The sequence below is a fragment of the Apteryx rowi genome, unplaced genomic scaffold (assembly GCF_003343035.1).
Source record: "Apteryx rowi isolate R43461 unplaced genomic scaffold, aptRow1 scaffold_434, whole genome shotgun sequence".
NCBI classification, from domain to species: Eukaryota; Metazoa; Chordata; class Aves; order Apterygiformes; family Apterygidae; genus Apteryx; species Apteryx rowi.
Window position 1 is genome coordinate 180,140 of NW_020450688.1, and position 27,436 is coordinate 207,575.

General features: G+C 37.8%; 1 protein-coding gene across 16 annotated transcripts in view; it reads left to right on the plus strand.

Annotated features, from left to right (window-relative positions):
- MTMR3 (myotubularin related protein 3) overlaps positions 1-27,436 on the plus strand; it is a 90,429-nt gene that overhangs the window by 40,726 nt on the left and 22,267 nt on the right. For 15 of the 16 annotated variants that reach the window (XM_026076537.1, XM_026076534.1, XM_026076539.1 and 12 more), the window contains 9 exons: positions 1,716-1,793; positions 2,170-2,259; positions 2,860-2,976; positions 10,070-10,152; positions 12,483-12,649; positions 15,589-15,685; positions 17,681-17,794; positions 25,075-25,280; positions 25,501-25,632. In XM_026076537.1, the coding sequence (XP_025932322.1) occupies positions 1,716-1,793; positions 2,170-2,259; positions 2,860-2,976; positions 10,070-10,152; positions 12,483-12,649; positions 15,589-15,685; positions 17,681-17,794; positions 25,075-25,280; positions 25,501-25,632 (1,084 nt within the window). Of the gene's footprint in view, positions 1-1,715; positions 1,794-2,169; positions 2,260-2,859; positions 2,977-10,069; positions 10,153-12,482; positions 12,650-15,588; positions 15,686-17,680; positions 17,795-21,430; positions 21,514-25,074; positions 25,281-25,500; positions 25,633-27,436 lie in introns of those variants that run through there. The other variant, XM_026076550.1, reaches the window with a different exon arrangement.

Consider the following 27,436-nt stretch of genomic DNA (forward strand, 5'->3'; position numbering starts at 1 on the left):
CAGTGCTTTCTCATTGATTTTTGCACATTTTTACACAGTGGGATGTTTTAGGCTCAGAACACATCCATTTACTGCTCTTTTTCCCTTTGTAAATATTCTGTACAATATACAGAATATAGTTAGCACTTCCTGCAGTGTCATTGTGCCTGTGGGCTGATGAATTTGAAATGGTTTTCTCTTGTCAACCACAACACTGATAATTCCAAATTTATTTATAAGTGAGGTGGCATATGACCTGAGAACTGACTGTACTCAATTGCTATATTTAACTTTGTATCGTTTATGTGATGCAGATAGCAAAACTCATAAAATATCTATATGAACTTTTAAAAAAGAAAGAACCTACCTGAATTATAAACTGAATAGCAGACAGAGCTCGAGATTAAATTATAATTCTTGTATTCAGTTCAATCGTTATGTTCCTAATAGGGTCAACTGCACAAACTGCATGACCCTACGCTCTTTAATATTTTCAGAAAATTTGCAGATGATAAAAGATTGGGGGCTTGTTAGTGGAGAGTGCAAGTCAGTCATACAGAGTGATTGAAAGCTCTTGGAAGGGTAGGTGCAAGAAAATGTGTATCTTGATACAGCCACATGTATAGAAAAAAAGTCAGAATTATAGAATGTGGACTTCTGTCCTCAGAAATAACAAGTGTGAAAACTACTTGGGTGCTCTAGTGAGCAGTCAGCAAGACATGAGGAACCAGTGCAGTGTTGTAGCCGAAATGGGTAATGCAGCCTGCAGATATATAAAAAGGGGAAAATGGGTGAAGAGTGAAGAACTTCTTTAACAGTTTGGCGCTATTTTGACAGCTGCTGGACTTCTGTGTCCAGTCCTAGTGTCTACAGGTCAGATGGAGTTTAATGTATCGGAAAAGAGTACAGAGAGGAGCTATGAAGACTGTAAAAAGATTGGAAAGTACATCTTTTGAAAGACTGCAGGAACTCAGTCTCTTTTACTATCAAAGAGAAGATTTAGGGGGTAATTTGATCAAAGGTAACAAGTATTCATGTGGGAAAAATAAATGTGATGATAAAGGGTGCTTAAGTTTAGCAGAAAAGATATTAATAATCTTCAGAGGCTGGAAGAAGTAAAGGTTATGTTTTATGTCTAGAAATAAGAAGCAGATCTTTTTGTGTGGTTATTAACTTAGGGAGCAAATCATTAAAACCGTGATGGCTTCCCTGTCACTAACAATTTAAATAAAAAATAGATCTTTTTCCTAAAACATACGCTGTAGTTCAAAAAAATTGTTTAAGGAAAATCCAACAACCTATGTTACATAGCAGACTAAATGATCACAACAATCCCTTTGGTTTTATAACCTATATGTTTGTGAATCACCATCTGCAAAATGACTCAGGAGAAAATTCAGGGTGATCTAGAAAAATGAAAGTGTTTAAAGGATATAAACAGAGTGGTCTAATCGCTACATTCAGACTAGTATTCTGCTGGCAGTACATTCAATGATGATTTTTCAAAATGTACAGAAGGACCGGACACATTTTTAGACCTTTCTCGGGAGAGTTAATGTCTCTCAGAGAGTCCTGTCTCTCAGGAGAGTTAGTTTATATGGATTTCATCTTTTCATAATTACTGCTTGCTTGGGGTTTTCTAATAGCTGTATTGTCAACCTTTAAAAATTAATCTGTATTTATTTGCCAAAAGAAAATGAATTTGTCTTCATCTTTATGCTTTTCTGGTTTTCCAGATTTTAATAAGTGAAGAAGAGCCTCTAAGTATTGTGAGTAAAGACGAGGATTTCTCCTCCTACCCAGGGCCTGTCATGGTAAGCAAAAGGGTTTTGTGGGGACTGTTACAGAGCAGAATAGGCTAATATCTGAAAAGCAATGTTTACACATGGGGTTGTAGAATCTTAAGTGTAGTACTAGGCTCAGGCTAATGTTTTTATTGTAATACTCCTACAAATCCTTCTCTTTTATGACTTTATTAATCATGTTGCAGGAAGAAATCCTGTTTCTAATACCATATTTAGTTGTTTGAGTGCTTGTCTTTGTAAGTTTGGTAACTTCAGTAAGTTATTGATAGCTGAATTCTCTAAAGAGTCCATCATGTTTGAGCTTTTTGCTAGTCATTGATAGGCTGCTGGATGGTGAAGAAGTCTATGACAGTGCTGAAGTTAACTGTAAAGCTTTGTTTCTCAGGATGAAGAGACTCAGCACAGCCTTGAATGCATCCAGGCTAATCAGATTTTTCCCAGGAAGCAGCTGATCCGAGAGGATGAAAACCTTCAGGTAATCACCAAGTTGCTCCTTGCCAGTTAAGATCACAGCAACAGTAGTTGAGCTATATGTTCTCTGGCCTCTCCCGTACAATTTTAATTCCCAATTCAGCACAATTATAGGAGAAACAAATTTTCTTCTTAGGTACTCACATACATAAGCTAGTCATCTGGGCTTGCTTAGTGAATGCTGGGGACAAATAGCCTGGAAGGTTTTTCATCTTACATGTTTTGCCTTCTTTAGGATGAATTTAATCACCATATGAAATGCCTCTCTCCATTAAGTAAAGAGTAAGATCATAAATGATGAGGTCAGACTCTTTGCCAAAATGTGAAGATATTTTGCTCAAATTTTTCATTAAATTCACCTTTTTCACAGCCAAGCACATACTACTCAAGAAAATTGAGGAATGAGGAATCATTTAAAACAAAGGCTACAATTAACCTCTGAACCAACCTTACCAGAAACTTTTCTTCTTAGCAATAATAGCTAAGCTAAGCCCTTAGCATTGTTTCAGTTTGTTTTTTGATGATGTGTCCCTGAGTGGATATTTACAGGAGGTGCATGTTTTTGGTAAATGCTTTCTAAAAGGTGTCTCTTCCCATTCTGAAGGTCCCGTTCATTGAACTTCACGGTGAGAGTACAGAGTATGTAGGACGAGCAGAGGATGCCATCATTGCACTTTCAAATTACAGACTTCACATCAAATTCAAAGAGTCTGTTGTGAATGTAAGTGTCCTTCATGCTACTATGGTAATACAGGTATTCTGAGCACAGTCCAGATCAGAGAACTAAGGATGAACATACAGTGAACCTGTCTTTTGGGGCTGGTGGTAATGGTAAATGGGTGTTTAAACTGCATTTACTGCGTACAGTCAGTAGAGAAAGATAGGCTCTTCCCAAGGAAAGTTGGGACCTAAGCTAAGTTCCTACATTGTTGGAGGAGCTTCAAGATACGGATCTGGAAAGGTTCAGCTACTGAAGTTAGATGCCTGAAGTTTGATAATATCAGTACTTTCATAGTGTCATTGACACGAGAACTGTGAATTGGATGTCATCTTCAGATGTCTATGTATTTCTTTAAAAAGCTTTACTCTAAGAATCCATTTTTAAAAACTGTTACATGTCCAGCTACTCATGATCATTTAGATAAAATGTATTTATATAAAATGTATTAAATGGGCATTCTGCAGTCCTTTACAGTAGTATACTGATGACATACAGCTGTCTTGCTAGTTACAATACCATCTGTGAATTATATGGAATCAGCTAGGACATTATACATGTCACAGAAATATTTCTGTGGATATTTGTGGTAAAACCAGCAAAACAAAAGCAAAGAATCAGAGCATTTTTTTTCCCAATTATGGATTTTTATCCAGTCTCCTTAGTTCAAGACAGTTCCTAAATGACTGACTAGTTGTTGACAGCTGCCAGCAGTCAGTCATGAATTCTGAACTATGTAGTCGTGCGTTAAGTGTAAAACACCAAAATTGATACATGTTGTTCTAAAGCTGCCAAAAGCAAGGAGATTAAAATATAAGAATGACAGGTGTCCATCCATGTTTGACTGATACACAGGAGATGCAGTGATCAGGGATATCACCTAGATTGCCTGTGTACATAACTGATTTAATTTTTGATGCCATGTCAATTATAAATCATTCCTTTATTGTTTTGTGCAAGAGCCCAATTATTAACTCTATAAAAACATACTGTTTACTAATTATTTAAAACTACAGCTTCACACACTTTTATATTGTCTCTAATCATAGAGCTATGTTATTTATAGACTTTAAAATGTGCCTGTGTCATAGATATCATTAATCATATTAAGTGCTCTTTTAGTCCATGAATTGTCAAAGTAGTAGGCTAATTAGACATGACTGCTAGGCTAGTGAATGTGTACAGCATTCAGGTGCTAAAATCTTGATGATGTAGGGATTTTTTCAGCAAATAAGGTATTTTTCTGAGCATGCCATTTGTTTTTGTCTCTTATAATAGCAAAAGTTTAATTGGAAATTTAGGGGCCATTATCTTCAGCTGCTGACCCTACAAAGGAGATAATATGTATATGTGAATATGCAGAGGTAGCATAACTTTAATTTTCACTTCTCTCATTCTACAGTCAGCCTTGAAATATAACTTAAGACTTAAAAGTTAAGCTCTAAGTGCCACTAGGCATCAGAATGGCAGCCAAGGGTCAGCTAGGTGCTGGGATGTCTCAGCTGCAGTCCAGTCAGATGCATCTATTCACACCGTTAGCAACACAGAGAAAATACATTACGTGGCATGCATTTTTTAGGATTCCTTTTCCTCTTTATGATCCATATATGAATTCTAAGGCGAGATTCTGTCAAGGGGCCTGTTACAATAAATCTATTAATGAATTATACAATTAGATTTTTTTAATTCGGAGTCTGAATGTTGTGTGAAATTGGCAACTAGAAATGATAGAGCAAAGGACTGAATATTTAAGAATGAGGAGCTAAGACATGAGAAACAAGAGTACCTCTAGAAATCAAGAGTTACTCCTTAGGAATGCCGGGAAATAATTGAGTTATTTTATTAGAGAAGGCACAAATGCTGGCACTGCCCTTAATATCATATCTGTCCCATGGATAATTAGGGGGTATTCATTTTCAGGAGCTGTTAGTTTAATATTTTTGAGCAGTAACAAAAATTGATGTTTTCTTAAATAAAACATTCTTTCTTTGTGTCAGGAAGGAGTACATAAAATTACGTCAATATTACTATGTTGATTGTGCTTCATTGACGCTTTCATATGCAATATTCTGCCTCTCACTCCATTTGATATCTCAAGTGCTTTTAGTCCTGCTTCATAAGCTATCACTAACCAGAAAGATTCGGTTAAATAGTGTATGAGGTAGAACAGAATATAGATTATTTTTCTGTAACTATATATGACCATCACCAGTAACTTAGTATGAACTCTACTGACCAGAATCCAAGGCAGAGAGGACTTTGAATACCTATAAGGGTAAAAGATATGTGCATTCATTAGGAACTATTTTTCACATTGCTAAATTTTGGAATAATCACTTTGGTTGTTATTGATCAAAATTGTTGATCAAATGGTGATATTTTAAATGAAATCTTTGCTGAGTACTGTTTGTTTCTGTTCATATTGTTTCTTCCCTACTGCTTTTATATGCTTAGAACTGTTCAGAAAACACTTGACTTCCATAAGGAGACCTCTTTCAAAATGTATAGATGTTTACTAATGTTGGAAGTTTTTTTTATTTTTAATAGTTTTCATAAGAATCAGTATCCTGCCTAAGACTTGACATGCTAACAGCCTTCCCACCTCAGCAGAGAGAGGATTCTTTGCAAATATCTGTGTTACAGTACTCTTGAAAGGAGCGCATTGCTAGTGTCTGAATCGGCAAATGTTGTATATGGGCACCTCCTTCCGAAGGGGCTGGGAGTTATTGTCATGCAGCAGCTGTAGAAATGGACCTCCAGAGGCAGCAGTATTGCATGCCAACTACTTGTACCTTAGGAAGGGCAACTGCATGAAGGAAATGGAATCCGGTTAAAAATGGATTCCTAGTCTTTGGTTTTTTGCCTTACTCTTCTCGTTTTGTTTACAATTTAATCGACTGGCTGGACAAAACGATGCTTGTGAAACCTCATTAAGTAGCACAGTGCTGCTAGATCATTTGCTGTACCTGTGCTTGAAAATAAATAAATTTAAATGTTCATAATGCTCACTTTGTAACATAGCAGAAAAGAGCTGTATGCCTGAATCCTTTCAATGGGCAATTTCCTAGATCAGAGTAGTAATAGGAACACAGCATTATAGATGCAAAGAGAAAAGATCCAGTAGACCACACATAAATTGGTGGGATTATGGCTTTCAAAAGTGTTGACTTTTATTAATCCATGGGATAAAAATGCAGACTCAACAGTGATATCTCAGTGCAAATCAGAAGCTCAGTTCCCAGGCTCATCTCTGTTGATTGGCTTTCCTTAAGAAAAAATTCAGACTTTGCAGCTGGGAAGTGTTTCTGTCTCATCATTTTGCTCCCTCTAAACTAAATGCATTTATGGGAGAATTAAAATTTCAGTGTAGTTTATGAAACTGCAGATTTGAATGTAGCCTCTTTCAGAGAGTTATTTTGGTCACAGTAGAAAAAACAGTCATACTGGCAAGATGAGGAAGTCTTTCAGTTTTGAAGATAATATGAGTTTCAGCGTAAGCGTTTCTTGCTTCATTGTTAATTGAAAGATGGTTCATTTGGTATTTTCCCCATCTTACTTTTGTGTCAAGATAGGGATTCATCTGTACTGAACTCAGTCTTTGCTTCCTTCCCAGTTCCTGGTCCTCTGATTGTCCACATTGCGTGTAAGTTAGGTCAGTCATGAAAGCAGGGAGGGGACTAAATGATTTCCTCTGAGACAAAACCTAGGAATAACTTAGCTGTAAGTCAAGGCATAATTTGTTTCAGGTACTCCTTGTAGGCTGAACAGACAGGATCACCCCAGGAGGGATTTGACTCCCTCCAACTAGAAGAGTCCTCTGGCACCTTCTGAGCTGACCTTTCACCCTCAGCACCTCCATATGTCTTTTTACCATGCTTCGGGGCATGCAACACATATCCTTGAGCTCATGCTGTTAAAAATAACCAGTCTGTAACATAACCCTGACATTTTTTCAGGCTCTGAACTAAGAAAACCACAAAAAACTACTAATTACAGCCCCAAAGCCACTGGATGCCACATAGTATTTAGGAGAGACTCAGGCTAAATTGTATGCAGAGTAGAGTATATAGCATACTCACTCTAGAAGAGGCTGGCTTATAGCAACATGGACATGGTGCACTGCATGCCACTTGACCTGGCAGCCCAGGATTGAGCCATGGAGTGAATGGTTTCAGCAGTGTAAACATAACTTTTGCTTATTCTAAGAGGTATATAGAAGTGTATTTTTCTAAATATATCTTGTATTGCTGTTAGATCACAGCCAGCTCCAGTAATTCAAACCCCCCCATTTAATTAAAAAAAAAAAAATGGAGTTGTAAAATGTTGCTAGTGTTTAAAGTGAGATAATTTAAGAAGAGACAGTTGAGAGACAGGTATCGCAAGAGCATGATGCTTCAGTGCTCTCTATAGCGTGATAGGGTTGGCCTTTGCTAACAACGCACATTTGTTTATATAAACCCCAAAATGATTGCTTCTCCACTGCATTATTTAGATAGACATTATTGTATGGGGAAGTGCCTGCAAATAGACCTGATGGCTCTTGAACGAGCAAACTAACTGCACTGACTTACATATCTGACTTGCATATCTGACTTGCTGCATTTTTCAGCCTGCAAAGCATAACAATGAAAATGAAAAGTTTTCTGTGGGAAAGAATGGGAGAACAAAGGCAGATAATTTTACGCAGTTTTGTTGGGAGAAGAATTATGGGCAGGAAGGAGATGGAAAAGATGAAAATGGAAGAGGATCAGAGGATAGATTTTTATGACCAGAAAAGAAAATTAAGAAGACTGATATGAAGGTTGCCCTGAAGAAAAAAGAGCAGATTGTAAGGAAATAGATGGGGATCTGCATGTAGATTGTCAAGAGAGAAAAGAATGGCTGTTGAGCAGGGGACAAATTGGAAGGGAATAGAATAAAGAATGACTTTGAAAGAAGGAAATTATAAATGATGCAGGAGTTGGTCTTGAAAGCAGAAATATAGCTTGTATGTCATTAGAGTGCAGGTAGGAACAGGAGACAGAACGAAGCTGTTAGGAGTAGAGAGTATGGTGAAAAACTGCTGCTTAAACGAAGATGGATGTTGGAAGGAATGCGATAAAAGAAGGCTTGAAAATAAAAAGAAGAATTTTGACAGAGAAGGAGCATTTGGCTGAAAAAAAGGAAATCATCTAGATTCTCAATTCTTTTAGTCAGGGAAAGGTATCTTACCTTCCCTATAGAAGCCATGTAAGTCAATGGTGCTTCTAAATAACTCGTTATGTGAGACTGTCCAGTGTGGGACAAAGAGAGGATTCTCCAATCTTAGATCTGTTATGGTCTTTGAATTTGTTATACAAAACTAGCACAACAGTTCCTCTACTTTGCAGGCTAAAATTAACAGGAGAAGGAACAGAAGAAATTGCCAGTTAAAATAAAAAGATTAAGTAGAGCAACAGCACTGCTGATCTGCTTGTCTGTAATGCTTATCTAATCTTCGTTACACCAGTATCCAAGCCCATCAGAGCCTTCACCGCATTATCCTTGCCGTTGGCTTGTTCTGCTAGAGCTGGRTGACTGCCGTCAAGTTCTGCATAATGGTGGTGAGCAGAGAGGGTCTGTGAGTTTGTAGGTTTGTAGACAGAGGCTTATCTCAGAGGAAGGAATCCCCAGGTCAGGTGCCCATTCCTGTTGCTGGCTATGTAATTTATATTAGACTATCACAGATTTTAAAATAGCAATAAAACTGCAAACAATGACTAAAATTCACGTTTCAGCTTTACCTGAATCCCCTAACTACTGGGTTACCAAGTCAGACCCCATATGTCTATTCATTTTGTGCATGAATTTTATATTCTTTGGTGGCCTGGTTTCAGCAAGAGGAACRGAGAACAACTTACTTGTACCAGCCTGGCTGGTAATGGGAGATGAGGGTTAGAGCTTGCTGTAGCTGGGGAGAGTCCAGCACTGCTTCTTGGTTGAGGGCTGACTAAAGGATAAGGAGAAAAGATGAGTATTAGGACAATATCTGCCTGTTGTATTTGGGGAATTGTGAGCTCTAGTGAATCTGGGCTCTGACTTTTGAGTGGACAGGAGGACTGGATGTGCAGCTGTGAGTCAGGTCCCTGGATCATCTTCCTCTGATCACAAAGAAAATAACAGTGTTCAAACATTTCTCTTTGTATTGAAGAATCTCAATGACAGATGTTTTATTGCCTTCCTGTAATGTTTGCTATAATCTCTAATAAATATTTGAAACAATTTTTCACTCCCTATTTGTTACAAAAGTTAACTAAATTTTTTAACTGTATTTGGAGTTTAGACAATTACATACTAGGTAGCTGAATACTAACTTTTATTCATTTAAGACAAAGATGTACATTTGGCTGCCTCAGGTAAAGTACCAAAAACATTAGTGAAACCTATTATTTTCATCCTGTGGTCGCTTGCATTCCATCTTTAAATGTACTTGCATGTATTTACATGTTTTGCCTGATCAAGCTTCTGCTAGTTACATGTGCCATAAAACGTAAGTGCATGTAACTACACCTTTAAAAATAAAAGATTCAGCTTTATTACTCTAAATATGGCTGCTTTGATCTCAAGCCTTGATCTACACAGGACAAATGATTTTTCCTAAGGAGGAAATATGGAGTATATCCATATAACAAGCATCTATAGTGCAGCAGCCTGTAAAGGGGAATCTTGCTTGGCGTTTCATTTTTGACACCAATATCTAAAATTATATTTGCTAAACGCCTAAATTGGGACCTGTAAGAGAGAAGGAATGATGCTTCCTTGAGAGAGGAGCTTGTGGATTTCTGCTGCTTGACAAATGTTACTGCTGCTGCGCTCTTCTCCCTGATTCAACATGTGGTCTCAGCTGGTTTCCTGTGATCCCTTAAGGTTCACAGACTATGTAGCATTGGAACTAGGAACTTGACTGGTACATAGTACCATACACTTCAGAGCTGTTGAAATAGATACTTAAAGTTTTCTTTGTTTCTCTCTCTCTTTTCTCTCTGCACATAGCCCTATAATAAATCCTTGTGAAGTATGCCAAGAAATTACAGTGTTAGTGCCTTGAAATAAAGTCATATAATCTTTTTAATTGCAGGTTCCATTACAGCTTATAGAAAGTGTTGAGTGCCGCGATATATTTCAACTCCATTTGACTTGCAAAGACTGCAAAGTTATAAGGTACGTCTATGCTGAACGTTGAATGGGGCGTAACTTTGCTTTCCCCATACTGCCGACATCTGTGACGTTCTAAGGAAATGTTTTTTCTTCCTTTGTGCACCTACTTTCCCCCAAAATTTTCTCCTGTCCTTTTTGTGTAGGGTAGCAGGACATTTTTGTGATGAGGATAGGGGTAATATGGTCTGCACTGTTGCTTGCTGCCATATAATGTAGCAGAAAGTCTTGGTCTGACCCTAAGTGGCTATTCTTATTTTATTCTGAAATTAATTTTAGTCTTACTGCATTTTCCCTGCCTTACAATCTGTTGTTAGTTGCAAGATATAAAACCAGATATAAACCACTGAAACACACAGATTCTTGGAGAAAAGCTTTTGATCAAGATTTGGGGCTTGGGGAGTTACAGGATAGGCTTGTGCAGCTACATGAAACCTTCAGTCTGGACAGCATCAGCCACTCTGCATTTCTAACAGCTGCGAGAGCGCAGAGACTATCCTTAAGGCGTAGGTAGCCTATTGACAAAGAAAGTCTAGCAATAAGGTAGAGCAACCCACCCTGTTAGCCAGCAGAGCAAAGCAGACAGCATCGTGTAGAAGGGAGTATGCATTTGTTTCTGTCCTTCAGCGTTCTTCCAGGGTGCCCCAGAAGCCTTTGAGCTTCACTATTCCATACTTTTCTGCTGGAGAAATTAATGTTGATCTATAAACTTTAATTAACAAGAAAGGAACATTTCTTTTTGATTAAATGTTTGCTGGCAGTACCTTTTGTATAATGAAATGAGCTACAGCCATATCTGAGCACTCAGAATGTTTAACAGGCCAACTGCTTCCTGAAATGCTGTATTTTGATGAGGACTGATTTTACTTTAGAAGTAATATTTAGTTCAATTTGAATTAAATATTGAACTTCCTCTTAACTTGTAGCTCTTGACATTTGAAAATTCAGCCTTCCTGTCTACATTAATTTGTTATTTCTCTTCAATCGTAGAATGAATACAAATTATTTGTATATAACCCCTCCCTTATGAAATTCCCTTCAAAATCGTAACTCTGGGAATTAGTATTTGCTGACACTGATCACTGGAAGTGTGGGGCCAAGGTGCCAAGTTTAAAACACGCTTACGTTATTTTTCATGGGCAAAATAATTTGTATTTTGAATAATAGTGCTCAAGTGAAGCTAATGTTGAAACTGACAAAATACCAACTTTATAAGAATTTTGCAAGTTTTTGCAGAAACTGCAGTACTTAGAAAGCAAATGCAGTCTTTAGGGTGAGCTACATCTTATCTAATCATAGCCATGTAAAAGATAATTATCCAGTTTAAGCTAGTAGTCTAGGCTTGCTTTATAGTCAGTGAAGAAAATGGCTCCAGGCAGCAGTTCCTCTCAACTATTTTAGACACATTTCTTAAGACAGCGTGAGTTGGACATGTATTTTCCTTCCACTGAATGACTTTTAGATATTTACAGGTGGGGGTGAGGAATCCTGCCCTTAGAGAACACACATGCTATCGTTAACCACGAATGCAGTAGAACACAGCCTGAACTGAATGTAAATACTTGGTGCATGTCTTATAACTATAAAATCTTGAGGAAATCTTCCAGAGAAAAATAAATTGCTAATCTTATTTCCACCCTTTTGTTCTAGAGGGCCCAGGAATCCTCTTTGAAAAGACAAGCTGATGTAATTTTCATATACTGCTTTGAAGATCAGTCTCTCCTGTGTAGGGAATATTCTTGGTGGTTTGTGGTTAGTCTGTACCATTAGGCAAAGCTCAGATCCAAAAGCATTGTTTCTGCTTGCCACCGAGGCCAGGGAAGAGCAACGTAGCATGTGAGGTAGGGGAATAATGTAAAATTTCAGGTACTGGAATTTGTCCACATTGCTCTCAAATTAAGTGGATTCAAATGGTATTTCTCCTATGACTGATCAGAGGATGCATTCTTGCTTACAAGAATATGATACCTTGGTATAATGTATGCGATGTTTTTGAGATTTAGTTCCCATCTGAGACCACCATCCAGCAAGATGCTGTAACACATTTCCTGGGTTTGATTGTGTGAAATTTGCATCCTGTAGTCAGTGATATTGTCCTTGATTTTAAACTGGACGTGTGCAGAAATATCTTACTCATTCATGCCTAGTAAGGCATACTGGTTTACTCACATTTTTACTATCCTTTAAAATGTACCTAGAGGCAGAACTAAATTTTCAGTAAGATGTTTATTCTCATCTTTAGCTTTCACAGAAGTTTTCATAGATCCTCTTGTCAGATCTTACAGTCTGGCATCTTTGACTGAGAATTAATAGAGAAATGTTTGGTTCTGGGACAGGTGTCAGTTCTCTACTTTTGAGCAGTGTCAAGATTGGCTTAAGCGACTGAACAATGCCATCCGCCCACCTTCCAAGATAGAAGACCTTTTTTCATTTGCCTATCACGCTTGGTGTATGGAGGTATATGCCAGTGAAAAAGAACAGCACGGGGATTTGTGTCGGCCAGGTACGTGGAAGCACTTTGTGTATCATCAGACATGCTTTGACTGGTAACTGCCTGTTTGTTACTGAAATACAGAATTCTCCAGAAATGTATAGAGAAAAACAGTAATGTATTTACCAGTGTGATTCTTTTCTTTTCCCTACTCAACAGACAGGCTTCGATCGAACATTAGTTTAGGATATGATGTAGCATTTACTTCTTGATTGGCTTTTATAAATTAGTATTTTTTCTCAGGGATGTATCTATCAAATAATTTGTGTCTTGAATTAGTAATTTTTTCTTCCCTGTGGCTTGCTTATTTCTGGTGGTAGATATTATCCTCCTATAAAGAGTTGAATTACAGTTAAAGTAAATCCATGGGAACGTAATTGAAGAAGTTAATCCAAGGCATTATAATTTATTTCTTTACATGAAAGCAGTCCAGTATTTGATAGGTAGGCATAAAATACTACATTTCTTCAAAATCTTTCTAAATATCATCTCTGTGAAAAAAATTCTAAATCTTATCAACGTACATATTGGGCGATTTGAGTTATGGCTCACAGGATCATCTTTTAAAGTTAGAAGGCACAAGTCCACGAAATATATAGCTTGTTTTTGCTGTTTCTGAGAGTTGGTGTGGGATACTTAGGAAGGTCTAGATTATCCAGCTTGACTCAAAATCCTTCTTAAAATGCCAGCATTTCAGGAGGAAGGGGCAAAATGTTAAGGCTAAGGTTTTGTTTCTTAGGGAGTGGAGAATCTGTGATTTCATGACATGCAGAGTAGCTGAAAATTAGAGGGAGGAATCAAGCAGAATGTTTCATTTTCCTGCCTGGGTCTTCAGGATAGGAGTAATTGTGGTTCCAAATATTTCCCTAAAACACATGAGCAGTATGCAGCACTGAGGACTGGGGCTATTTCTAATATTCTCATTTGTTATCCAGAAAAGTCCTTGAGCATGCATCACAAGTTTTAATGACCGCTTCCTCACAGCAGCTGATAATGAAGCCTATCCTCTGTGCTGAAAGAACATGCTGTATACCGCTGTGCCAATAAAAAGTTAAAAAAATTAAAATTCATTGCTGAGGAATAACATGACAGAGGTTGTTACCTGGCTGGAATGTATCATCACAGTTTCATCTCTGCACTTGACAAAAGGTCAAATATGGTAGTATATGGTATCATCATCCAACTTTTGCAAAACAGGGAGCTGGTATACTTGATGGGTAGGTGGCTGGAAGATAATAAATCCAAGGTCATGCAGGGTATAAGAGTCCATTTGAGAAACAGGAAATAGTTGGCAAACTCCAGTCTAATTGATCTGGTGATAGGGAAGGTAAAGCCAAGCTACAGTGCCTGTATGATCCTGAGAGGAGCCTTCTGCAGAAGCAGCACAACCCAGGAGCCAGAACTATTTCATTTTTATGATACTTTTGTACCAGTTGATGTATAGGGAGTAAGTGATGATGGCCAGTCGGGTCGAAAGTATTTATCACTGTACGTCTTAAAGAGTGAATATTCTCCACCTGGGCAAAAAGTTGTCCTCACATTTTACCTTTCAAAAAGTATAAGAAAAATAATCTTGTTAGCCATCCCTTATGCAGATCTTTGAACATTGTCCATATTGTAAGCATGTCTAGATTTGCAGAGTATCATATTCAATGTATTATCTGACATGTGGGGATGAATAACATCATAGCTTTTCTCTTCCAGAGTTGTTCAATTCCTGTAATTAGGCTGCTGTCTTTACTCTTAATTTACCTGCTTTTCCATATTAATCTGTAAGTCTTTAGTACGATCGCATAAAAATTTAGGTTTCAGACAGGTACATTTACATTTTCAGATACCTGTTTCTGTATTTATATATCTCATACATTTAAAGACTTTAAGGGTTTTCTGAAATACATGATAGAAATGTGTGATACTTAAAGCATTAATTTTTCAATAGATTTTTCCCCTGTTGATTGATACTCTGTCTCATGATATAGTGAAACAGTAATTTAAAGAGACAGGCAATGAACAGACTTCCAGAATTGTTTTATCTAGTGATGCTCAAACATTCATTAGATTTATTACATTTCCTAGCTTTGTGAATCTGGAAATTCTGTACAAGGTATTGTGTTCTGCACTTTGAGTACCTTGTAATTCTCTAGATTTTCTGTCTATCAGAATAATTTTTCTTTACTGCCATTGTATATTTTTTCAACTGTATTTAGATGCTTTTTAAAACATGTCCAGAAAATGAATGGAACTCATTCTGGTTCCTTTAATATACTAATACAGGAATTTGCGAGGACTTTGTGACTGATATTTGTGCCTAACAATCATTTATGCATTTTATCTTTATATCTCTGCTATGAGTCATGGAAGAATAGTCTCCAATTTAGAGATGGAAAACTGAGATGTAGGTTAAATAATGGGGTTTGCCTACAGTCACACAGGAAGCCTGTGGCTGAAATTGCATATTAAATTGAGATTGCCTAAGTTCCAGGCCACGTCCTATATATTACCCTTTCATGTATCAGTCAGACTAGAGTTTTGCATTCACATAAAATAGTCTCAGCTTTGGAAAAGAGAAACTACTAGTGTTTTCCCACTGAGATTGCTCTAAATACCTCTTGCTTTTGCTGATGTGCTTGGTTCTGGTCTGCAGTGTTATTGTGTTTTTTATAGGAATTTACAGAAACTAGTCATGTCAGAGAAAACGTCCTTTATGGGTTTTGCAGTTTCTGAAGAGCTGATCAGTGAGAGCCATCAGCACAAACTGTGGCACTCTTGCTTGATACAGATTTTCAGAATACGGCTGTGAAATGTAAACAGTTTTCTTTTTGGACAGTTCCTTTTTCTTTCCAGTTTTTAGTAAGTATGAATACAGTGGTGTCTTTCTCCAACTGTTCTGACAGGTAGGACTCTTGCTATGTATTTCACATTTATTTCCTCTATCTGCCTTTGATACCCAGGAGAACACGTAACTTCAAGGTTTAAAAATGAAGTTGAGCGGATGGGTTTTGATATGAACAATGCCTGGAGGATTTCCAACATCAATGAGAAATACAAGTAAGTTATATAGGCTGCTGATTCACAGCCGAATGTCATCTCACAACACCAATTCTGTTATAGGAGATTACTGGAACTTTTTCCAAGTTCTGGAGTCCTTAACTCTGGGACAGTTGGAGTTGCGATTTTTTGCTGTTTTATAGCGTGAATGTGCTTTTAAAGTAGTATTTAATATTGTATTAGCTGTTAAAATTTTTGTAGGCTTAGAAATACCAGATTTTAATGTGCTTGCTGATGGACTTCCTAGAGAATAAGTATTCTAATGCAAGAGGGCAAACCCTTAAGTGAGCACAGAGTGGAGTTATATTGAACTAATAACTTTTTTAACATGTCTTCTTCTCTAACTTATGACAAAGAGTTGTTTAAAAAAAAGTTTGTTTTGAAGGGTGAAGTAGGTACACCCAGAAACTGTGACAGGGAAGACTCTTTCTGGGAGCATGGGCGAATGACCTCTCCTTTTTCTGCTGAAGCAGATGAAGGTGTTCCTCCATTCACAGCTGGGAGGACAGAGTGTACTGGCTGACCCCTAATCCCGTGCAGTGCAGCAACAGCATTTAAATTTTGTAATGAAACTTGTTTCATTCCCCTGCCTGTCCTGTCTTTGCAGGATAATGACTTCCAGCTGATGGCTGGTGACACTGCAAGGAGAATGTTTGTCTAGGTCTCAACAAATCTAGCACAGAAAAAATAGCTGTTCCTTACATATTTAGTACTTAAGAAAAATGAAGAAAACTTTGCATGTCATACGGAAGCAGGATGCCACAAACCCACTCCTTTCCTTTTTGTGGCCAGCACTTGAGAAAAGAGTGTTTTTCAGGACAATTTATATATTTTCTGAATAGAATAGCCATAGTCATATGATTGTCTGTCCTCCTTATGCAGTAAATCATTTTTTTTAAGTGCTTCTGCTTCATGTAACCTCATTGCAGGAAAATACTTTCTTTTTTTAGTAACATACAAGAGGTATAGGAGATATTCTTGTATGTTTTAAAGACTTTCTCCTATTAGTGTATTTGCATTTGAATGAGCTGTAAAATGTGTTGCGGTCTACAGGCCAGGAGTGGGAACCAGATAGAACCAGCAACACAGTGTTGATTTTTGTTGTTTCCCACTTGTTTTACTTGTGTTTTGTTAAGAGATCGTTTTTCTTAGCTTGGAACAACAGCCAAAATGGAGGACATTTTATTATTTCAGAATACAGTTCTGTTAGAATTACAACCTTTGACTTTATGTCCTGTTCTTACCGTTTCCCTCGAACTATTGATTAAGTAGGGAAAACAGTATTTTTGTGTAGTCTCAGAATTACGACATTCAGTCCAGATGTGAGATTGTGCTTATCTGTCCAGTAGGATAATTCTGTTCATTTTACTGCCTGTTTGGACTGGGGATGAAGTTTACGATTCAGCAATATGTTGCGGTCACCACTGACTGCTTGCACTCTTCCAGCTATTCATACGGGCTCTCTGCATTCTTCGGCAGTCATTACTTCCTTAGTTAAATTGTAGAGTAGGAGATGCATCTAGTAGAGGCAAGTGCCAGTTAGCCAGTCATGCATAAGCCAGCACATTCAATTCCTGCCTTCACAGGGGGTTAATTAGCCAGTGGACCTTTCCTCTCTTGAATGCAGCAGCCCAGAATGGCTCTATTTCTGTGCTCGTGACCCAGGAAATTGAGAGAAATTTAGCATTGAGAGATGAGGAATTTCTCCTCGGTGGTCCAGTTTATTTCAGCTGCTGGAATTCAAAATCAGCAACATGCAAATTTCCTGAGGAAACACCAACTTGAATCTTCAAATTCTGAAATGCATTTATGCACCTTGATGTTCATAGTGCTTTTTATGTCTACTAAAGAGGAGTTTATTAACATACAATAAAATTGCATAGTTTGCTGAGATGAACATCAGTCAGGTTGCTTATACTCTTTTTTTGTTGTCTGGGAAGCTTATAACTGCTCTTTATTTCTTACGTTCAACCCTTTGCACCATTTTTCTCACAGGCTCTGTGGTAGTTACCCGCAGGAAATCATAGTTCCCGCCTGGATCACAGATAAAGAGCTAGAGAGCGTGGCAAGCTTTCGGTCCTGGAAACGTATCCCTGCTGTTGTGTACAGGTGAGGCTCTCACATATGGAACAGCTTTCACCAGACTGTAAGTGGGGTGTTCTACCGAATAAAGCTGAAATAAGTTGGAAAGGGGAATCTCAGCTTGTAATGAAGGTTGCTTAGGTGCTCTCCTCTGGGTCCCAGATGTCCCCTCCCTGACCTTGAAAAATTTTAACAAAAGTGTTAAGACACTTCAAAATTAATATTTTTACAACGTATTCAAAGTAATGAGAGGTCTGCCTTGCATCTTGCTGTGTTCATGCTTTTATAACATGATGCGGAGGGATGTTGCATGAAGGTCAAGGACCTGCCAGGATGGAGTTGGAGAACTAGGCTGGAAAGAGGCAACAAACCTGGCACAGTCCCCTCTGTGCTGCCTGTTGGAGTGGTACCAAAGCTGATGTGTTGTGGGATTACTGGTACTGATGCACTGTGGGATTCTGTCTGCGGTGTGACCCTGTTGTTCCACTCCAGAAGGATCCCAGAAGCAGTGTAGCTTATGAGTAGTATGGACGATCAGGAGAAGACCCTGCAACAAAACACAAACCACCCTAGTGGTTTAGACGTCGAACGGGGGTGAAAGGGGAGCCCTCATATGAAACCAAGTTCAGACCTGTATTTAACTGACAGTCAACCCTAACATGTTAGGCCTGATAGTCTGGGCTCTTTTTCTCTTCATTTGCAACTTGCATGTGTAGATGTTCTCTTTCACCTGGGAAAGGGCGTTTCACAGTGTTAAACAGATAGTGAGCTGTTTCTTTCTGGTTATGTTTGTCATTTTCCTTATCCCCGGAAGTTCTCATCAGGGAAGTAGTTTGAAGATACAAGCAGTTTTTTTCTGAAACCTTCTCCTGTTTGCTGGAGCTTTGATGGTTGTACAGACTGCCTTGGTGCCATATTGAATGTTACTTTGTAGACACGTAGGCACAGTTATTTTTCCTCATCTTTTTGGACAGTTCTTTGTTTGATGGGTGGCATCAGTACARAAGCTTCCTATTGGCTGTTTCTTTCTTTCATTTATTATATTAACATCTATTTGGATAAAAATTAGAAACCTTGCCTAGTTTGAAAAGTTATCATGGAAATGATGATGCTTTGAAATACTCAGTTCCTTGTCCTGGATTTCTGTAACTAACATAAAAACTACTCGGTGATGATGTGACAGGTCAGGAAGTTAAGTAAATCATGTAAAATTTCTCTGAATTTTTCTGTCACGTTGGTAGTCCAATGAGGGTAAACATCCCAATATGAAGGAAAAAAATCCTATGGTATGCAACCTATCTTGTTGTTATTGTTTTATACCCATTCAAAGCTCCAAGTATGTGACATAGATGCACATACTGGCCCTTGTCAAGCCATATATAAAGTGATATAGACTTATTACATGTTCACTCCAAGTGTAAATATGATTTATATCTTTTAATTCCAAACAGATGTTGTGAGAACACTCAGCTTTGCATCTCCTGCAACCTATTCTTAGGACATTCACCTCAATTAAGCGTGATTTTTTTTTTAAATATGAAAATGAAAAAATGTAAAAAGAAGAAATAAACACAGCTGAAGGAATGATAGGTAGCATCTCTTACTAGATACTCCTGTAGTTTTTCTCTAGTTCTGACTTGGATATTTGGAAAAAGAATCACACAATAGAGAAGTTCAGAGAAACTAATATTCAGATTGCACAGTATATACACGGCCAGATCCTAAAGAGGTTTAAGGGAGACATCATATGCAAACTACAGAACTATGTACATGTTAGCTACAGCTACATGTTTTAAACAGACAGTTTTAATCAGATGGTCTCTTCCTTATGCTGAGTCCAGCTATTCTTCATGATAAAATTACTTTTCTGAGACATTATTTTTTGGCAGCTTCTTTAGTGAGAAACATTTTTAGCATCTTTTTTTCAAATATCCTGCGACCTGTCATTTAATGCATTGGCCACTGTTCTGGTGCTACTTACCCTCCCAAAAATGTATAAAATCTCTTTAAAAAATCAAATGACTAATGGTTTAGAACGATAATGAATACTGATAATTCCATTAAGTCTGGCCAGTCACCCATTCCTTCTAAACAGGGAGTCACTGAAGACCTGTTCTTCTGAGCGGCAGCCTAAATTTACAGGTCAGTAAAGTTGAGGGGATTTTCGTATGGCCTAGGTCCGAGGAGCAAGTATGCGAGAGTTAAGAATAGGCTATGAAACATCATTTGCCTGGAGGGGAGAACAGAGTAATTTGTGGCAGCAGACCATTATCTTTGCATCCTTCTATGTTTTCTCCTTTTTTTCCAAATAAGTGGTTAGCATAGTCTCTTTCTAAATGTTAGGAATTGCCCTCATCCTCTGTTCATCTCTGTGAGGGGAGAAGTGCTTTTCAGCATAGGCTTAATTTTTAAGTAAGTTATTTGATTATTATGGTAATACATACACACATAAACATGCATATACACACACACACACACACACATATATGTATATATAAAACATGTATTTTATGTATGATTTTGTGTCCAACTTTGAACACTGCATTTCAGGCCACTTTGTGCCTTTTATGGAGTTGTTAAGTAAGGGGGGGACACCTCACCTGCAAGCCTGTCACACTACACAGGGATGCACCCCCCGTCATCACCACCACTGTTCAGGAGAAGGTAAACCACTTTATTGGCATCGTTGGGTCCTTTGCGTTCTGGGGGAATTTATGGGAGAGTGATTTAAATGTTCAGAAGACTTCATGGACTGAAGTTATTTAAGCCCTGGCATTTAATTTTCTGCACTTCCGTTAAGTCTGTGTACATTGAATGACCACATAGTATTTCATTTGGAATCTTAAAACTAGTGGGAGAAAAGTTTCTCATTGTTGATTTTTTTTTTACCTTGACAGTTAGTAATAGATTTTCAAGATGTCCAGCTCATCATTCTGCACTCTAATAGAAACCAAATCAGCTAGCGGTTGATGATCCATGTGGCTGGAAATCCATATATAGTTTTCTTGATATATATATATGTGTAAACATTATAATAGCTTTTTTTCTTACTTTTGGGGGAGTAAAGGGCATAAGCTCACTGGGCATTTTTATCTGTAAAGATGATTTTGAGACTGTTAACTTTACTGATTGCAAAATCTGCTTTCTTTGCTTTTCCTCAGGAAAAAAGTAATAATGATTTTTTTACAATCCTTCCAATAACTAATCCCAGAAACTTCTTTGAAGCTGGGACAGAGAGAGACCAGAGAGACAGACACATGGCCACAAACAACTCATTGTCCGTTCTGGTAAAGCATTCAAAAGCTGTGACAGTATGCACAGTGTGAAAAGATGAACAGGCTGAATTCAGAGCCAAAGCTCAGAAATACTCAGTTGGGACTGGATTGCCAAGCATTGCTCCTGTTTTGTGAAAGGACCTGACTTTCAGAAAAAATCTGACAGCCAGCTTCTGCAGTTTTCCTCAGCGTTTACCATTTTTGAAAATGTAGGCACGTATTTAGGTAGAAAAACTGGCCCTTAATATAGTTTTTGTGGTTTATTTGTTTTGCTCCCAGAAAATCAATAATAGCAGAAGCTTTCTTGCATTTTAAGTAACGACTCTTTAGAGGACTTCACCTCCGTTACGTAAACATTGTGCTAAAGTCATGAGAACCTACTCGGAAATTAACTGTGTTGAAGATGTCTTTTTGTCTTTCGCAAGGTTATTACCCAGGCAGGCAGCATTTTTGCCAGCACAGGAAGCAAAGGTAAACAGAAATTTGCAATGTACTGTACTTGCTGAATTATAGTGGAGTGAGCTGCGGTAATGGCTTTTTAGGTTGCAAGTACTAGCAGTTAAGTAATGATATGCAGTGGGCTATCCAAACCTTTCTTAGTGCTCCCTGTTGTAATTTTAAGGGACTTAGTGGATTTATTGTTGTGCTCAAGAGGTTGCTCGAACACAAGGAAGATTAAGCATATGCAGAGGTGTATCATACATCACACAGTGCTTTATAATGGGCTCTGTAGTTATTTAGTGAGTGATTTACTATCTAGTTTCTGTAGGGAGGCTGTAAGTTGCTCTGTCTCAAGAGGGTAAGGATATTTGCAGAGGAGGGGTTGGTTTAATTTTTTTTTTTTTACTTTTTTTAGTTACTGAAATCTGAATGATACCATCTTACCCTCAGATCTATTCCTAGAGACAAAAGAATCACACTTAAATAATTTGCTATTTTGTTCCTGTGGACAGTTCAGTTGGAATGAGTATGACTCGTCAGACCTCCAACATTACCATAAACAGAATTGTTAGCCAATTTCTCCTGATACATCTGAACATCACGTATTTGTTCAGGCTTCAGAATATTAGGGATTCACAGCTATCAATGAACTCAACTTTTGGCCTAATGGTTATTATTCATGATATAAATGGGAGGCAGGAACCTAGAGATGAAAATATAACTGTTTACGACTCTATGAAAATGATTTTGCAGATAGGCAGTAATGGAATCTGGGAGAACATACGGGAAGGTAAATGAACTTATCTCAAATGTTCAGAATAGATTTCCTACATGTATAAAGATGTTCTGTTTTCTTTTGTTATTTGTGGAAGTACACCAGGGAACTAGGTGGCATTGTGGTAATTGACATACACTTTTTGCAGAATTAATTTTACATCATTAGAGTTGTCTCTGGAAGGTTATTCATTTCAATAGAAATACCTTTTCCTTTACATGGAGCTGGCTGGCACCTATGCCATTCTGACTGCTTTTTCTTTGGGTCTCTTAGTGCATAGTGTTAGATGCTTCCTTTCAGTAAAGGAATTTTATTTGAAACAATTACAAAAAAGCTATGAAAAATACTTAAAATACAGGTATCACAAAATATTTTATTATTTTAAGTTTTTGCAACAGGGAGTCTTTACTGGATTGCTAGTGTCATTTTCGAATGAACAGCATGAGGCAGCCGCTGCCACCTACTGCTGTGCTCCCTTAGTGACACTGCAGAGGTGGTTCTGCTGAGCACCTGACAGCTGGACAGCTCTGATGACAAATTAAAAACTGGTTTGTGACACCTCTCTAAACATTTATTAGGGTGGTGAGAGAAAAAGTTTAAGATTTATGGGTTTGGATGGGCCTTCTTCCTGATCAGGGCTGACAAAGTCCACTGTTTTAATTTAGATTTGCATAAAGATTCTAGATAGCCCTTCCCATTCTGTGCAATTACCATGTTAGAGAGAATTAAACAACTCTTGGCTGACATGGAGCTGGGTTAGTCGGTTGGTTTGCTTGCAGGAAAACCCTGATCTGTCTTCCTTTGCTACATCTTAACACGTAGGAACAGTAATTGACAGGTGGATAATTTTATAAACCTGCAGATTGTGGATGCCGATGGGATTTCTGAGCAAGGGTGGTGCTGCCTAAAGGCACCTTGGCATAAAGGGATGTATATCTGCAGGTCATTTAACATCAAGGAGAAACAAACAGTGTGCAGATAAGTAGTAGGATATTTCAGATGGGACAGGAGACAGGCAAGCCAAAGTCCAAGGTGTTCCATTCCTCGACACCATTGACTTGCCGTGTGGCCTAAGAGAAGTCATACGACCATGGCTGAGGTCCTCTGAATGCAAAGTACTGTTGGTGAAGGTCAAGAAGAATGTGTGAACAGTGTAAATGCCAGATGCAAACACTTTAGTGAATGTGGAATCACAGATTCCCTTGGCAGCAATGGAATGTGCCTCCATGGAGGCAGCAAGTGAAAATTACAGTGATAATAGAATTTCAGTACTCTTTTTAATATAAATTATAGGGGTGAGTTTCTTAATCTGTTTTTAAGAGTGTGTTTACAGTGGTCAAATAATTTTCATTGTTTCACATCTTTTCTTTAGTGCAACAAAAAGCTAGGTTAAATTTTAAAAAATAATAGTAACTCTTCAGAAAAAGATTTTTTTTTTAAATCTTAATGTCATTCCCCAAAACAAGGTAGTTACGTTCAAGTTAGGTCATTCTTCAGTTATCTCAGTGACATGTTTTTTATTGATAGACTTATCTCTCTATTTTCTAATCATCTGAAGTTTTATCAATATATAGAGTGCTTACAATGCATGTCACATTTTAGAATAAGCAATATTTTCTTTTTTCAGTGCTACTTAGGTACCTGTACCAAAGTTTACTTGCTTGTGAACTGTATTATTTGCTTGCCCGGCACCACATAGCTCAGTGCTGACACATAGGATTGGAGCGCTACTGTTGCTCTTAAGCAGCTCCCTTCGGACTCTTTTGCTAAGATATGATCAGTATTTGAGAGGCAGCAGATGAAACGCTACCCACTTAGTTTCAGTAAGAGGGATGGGGAAGACCTGCACGTGAAGGAACCTCAAGAGGGGAAGAAAATGAAAAGGAGAAGGCAGGGCCGAGGAATTCAGTAGGGGGGAAATGTCCTGGGCTTTTTCATACTCTCCTGTTTAGTTTTTCAGAACTTCTCTGAGCAAGTTTTTTCACTGAGAAGGGTATAAGACCATTCCTTTCCAACAGACACTAATACCAAACCTCAGAGTGAGTAAAACTGCAGATATTTAACAGCCTGAGAAATTGGCTGTTTTCCCTTTAGCTAGTGAGATAATACCTAGCGTACACTGGGTTTGAGCTATGAGAGCCCTGACTCTGCAAAGTGTTCAAGGACTGCCTTCTTTGATTCACAAATGATGCCTAGAAAAGGATGCCATCAGTGTACAGAAGTGGAGTTTCAGTTACCCTTAGACATCATCAGACAGAAAACATTCCAAATTCTGCCAGAATTTCCTACCAAAATCATAACTCCCTTCACAGATTTAATTACTAATATGTTTTGATTCAATAAGCTCCTCAAAAAGTAAATCTGGGATTTAATAGCTTTCTTCTAGCTTTTAAATTAGCATGAGTTAAACTGAGCTTTCATATCTAGTCTGTTATATTACAACAGTAGACCTAAGTAGCCAGCAGGTGTTGAATACCCCTTGAAGGACTATCTGGTATTTTAAAATCTTCCCAGCTTTCCCTGGCCAACAGGCAACAATATTGATCAAGAAAATGCTTTGTTCTCTCCTACTGACCTCAGCTTTGACTTTTAGCTTTCAATTTCCTGTAGCCACAGTCAGTGTTTTGAAGGGCAGCACAGTGAATAAGTTGCCTCTGAATCACAGATTGGGGACAACTGCTGAAAGATACAGAGGTCCCTGACAGGAATTAAAATGCTGGAGCAAGCCATTTAATTTCTAATGCCCTCTGTGTTTTTCATCATTTTTGATTCTTCTGTGTAGCCACCACTATTCTTTTTATTCTTTGTGTTTTCAGGCACCAGGGTAATGGAGCAGTTATTTCCCGCTGTGGACAGCCTGAGGTCAGTTGGTGGGGCTGGAGGAATGCAGACGACGAACACCTTGTCCAGTCTGTAGCCAAAGCCTGTGCCTCAGATTCAAGGTCCAACAGTAATAAAATAATGAATGGAAATTGTTCCAGAGATTTCTCCAATGGAGGGGATCTCTCTGATGTGGAATTTGGTAAGTTTGTCACCGTTCCATTTCTGAAAAAGCCAGAGCTTTCTATAAGAGCTTAGTCTCCTGTATGTACTGTAACAGATTAAATCCCTTGTATATATTCAGGCATTCTCTGATTTCTGTATGCCTAATGCATGTACGTTGTTGAGTTTGAGTGAATTATGGCTGGAAATGATGTCAGAAGTATCCCTTTAGTTATTCTTTGGTTGTCTGTCTTCCACAGATTCCTCAATCTCTAATGCTTCAGGAGCAGAGAGTTTGGCAATACAGCCTCAGAAGCTTTTGATCTTAGACGCACGATCCTATGCAGCAGCTGTGGCTAACAGAGCCAAAGGCGGAGGCTGTGAGTGCCCAGGTAAGCAGTGGTGCTTCTTAGTTTTATATGAACTTAATCAAAAAGATTTACTCAACAGTAATTACACTGATATACTTCACTACTGCATATTTAAAAGACTGCATAGATACAAGTACCATTCATCTGCATGAAAATTTTGGATCATTATCACATAATCCCTTCAAAAGGACAGGCTTAGTTGTTAATGAAGTCTCTTTTTTCCAGAGCATAAAATCAGCTGGTAACAGTGTTGTTGAACTGTGTGGAATATGTTGATGAGCTTTTCCTTGCTAGGTCAGGTATATAAACTAAAGCGAGACAAAGTTGTCCAGTCTGCTAACCTCTAAAAAACTTAAACAAAACTTAAAAAAATCTACTAACTATAGAGGCTAATAATATTCCAGAATGGTTGTGCAGAAGACAACGTTTCAGTAATTTTTGTGAAGATGCAATATTTTTCAGCATTTATGCCATAACCCAAGCAATTGAAATACTGATTCATCTTGCACTTCTAAGCCATTCACACTCATCACTTTCTGTATTCTTTGGCATTTATAAATTTTTTATATTATTAACAAGATATTATATTATGGTCACTATTGGATATGAATACATCCTGTAAAAATTCCATGGCTGGAGAGTGTAGAGAAAAATAGCAGAAAGGAAAATTAAGATGACAAAAAGCTATTTCAACCATATTTTCCTATTTTGGTCTTTGCTGTAATAGCCACACTTTGATATATAGCCACCAGTAAGAAGAGAGGTGAATTTTCTATTTAATACCTCAAAACTATAAAATAACTCATCATCACACTGTAAAATTTCAGAACAGAAAAGCAGATTACACAAGAAGCTTAATTTTCCTGCTATATATTGATTCTTGAATTCTTTGTAAAGAAATTTCCAAAGAGCTTAAGTGTCACCTTCAATAAATTTGATTTGCATTAAGTGTTTCCTTTTTGCTGATACACTTTCTACGGGTATTGCCAAGTTTGCAAAAGACAAAAAATGCTTAAATTGTCTGATACTGTCAGTCACTTTTGACTGCAGTTACATAGTCCATCACCAACAGGATGTTCTGGTTTGGGCCAGAATTCATTGGGCTGGTTGACAATTAAGAAATCAAATAATATAAATTATGCTATTTAAGCGAGTGCCAACTTTTCTTTTGCAAGCAATCAATATGCCATATTGTACATCCTGACTTTTCTGTTGTAGAAAAGGTCATTGTAGCTATCATGTCATCATTTTTTTGCAGACAGAAACATCAGCACAGAGGCAAGGTAAACCTCGAAATGGCCATTAATTAGTTAATTAACTAATTCTGCATCTTGATGGGTGCTCCCTGTGACCAGTGGACCCACTCCATACTGAAACTGCCTCCCAGTAGAGCTGAGTTGCTTGAGTATATAGCATAGCAAACCCTGAAAGAAAACTCAGTAATTCTATCCATGTTCTCTGAGTATTTCTCACCTCTGTGTTGCTCGTTCCTTCTCATAGAGTAACTCAGAATAAAATCATATAACCTTTCAGCCTTTCTGAGTGATTAGGAAAAGGAATATATAGTTTATATGAAAATATAATTTAGTTTGTCAAATTTAAGAACATGCACAAATTATCAGTTGGATATTGTTTATGCTTCTCAGCCTTTTATTATGTTTCTGAGTCTTTTTTAAAACATTCTATAACTTTTAGCACAGCAGTATCACTGTTGCCATAGGTTTGTGGTCTGCTTTTTGTAATGTGAAGTAAAATACTGAAAATAAATGTACAAACACTTTGCGAGTTCTTTCCTGTTTTGCTATCCTGTGCTGTAATGTCTGGA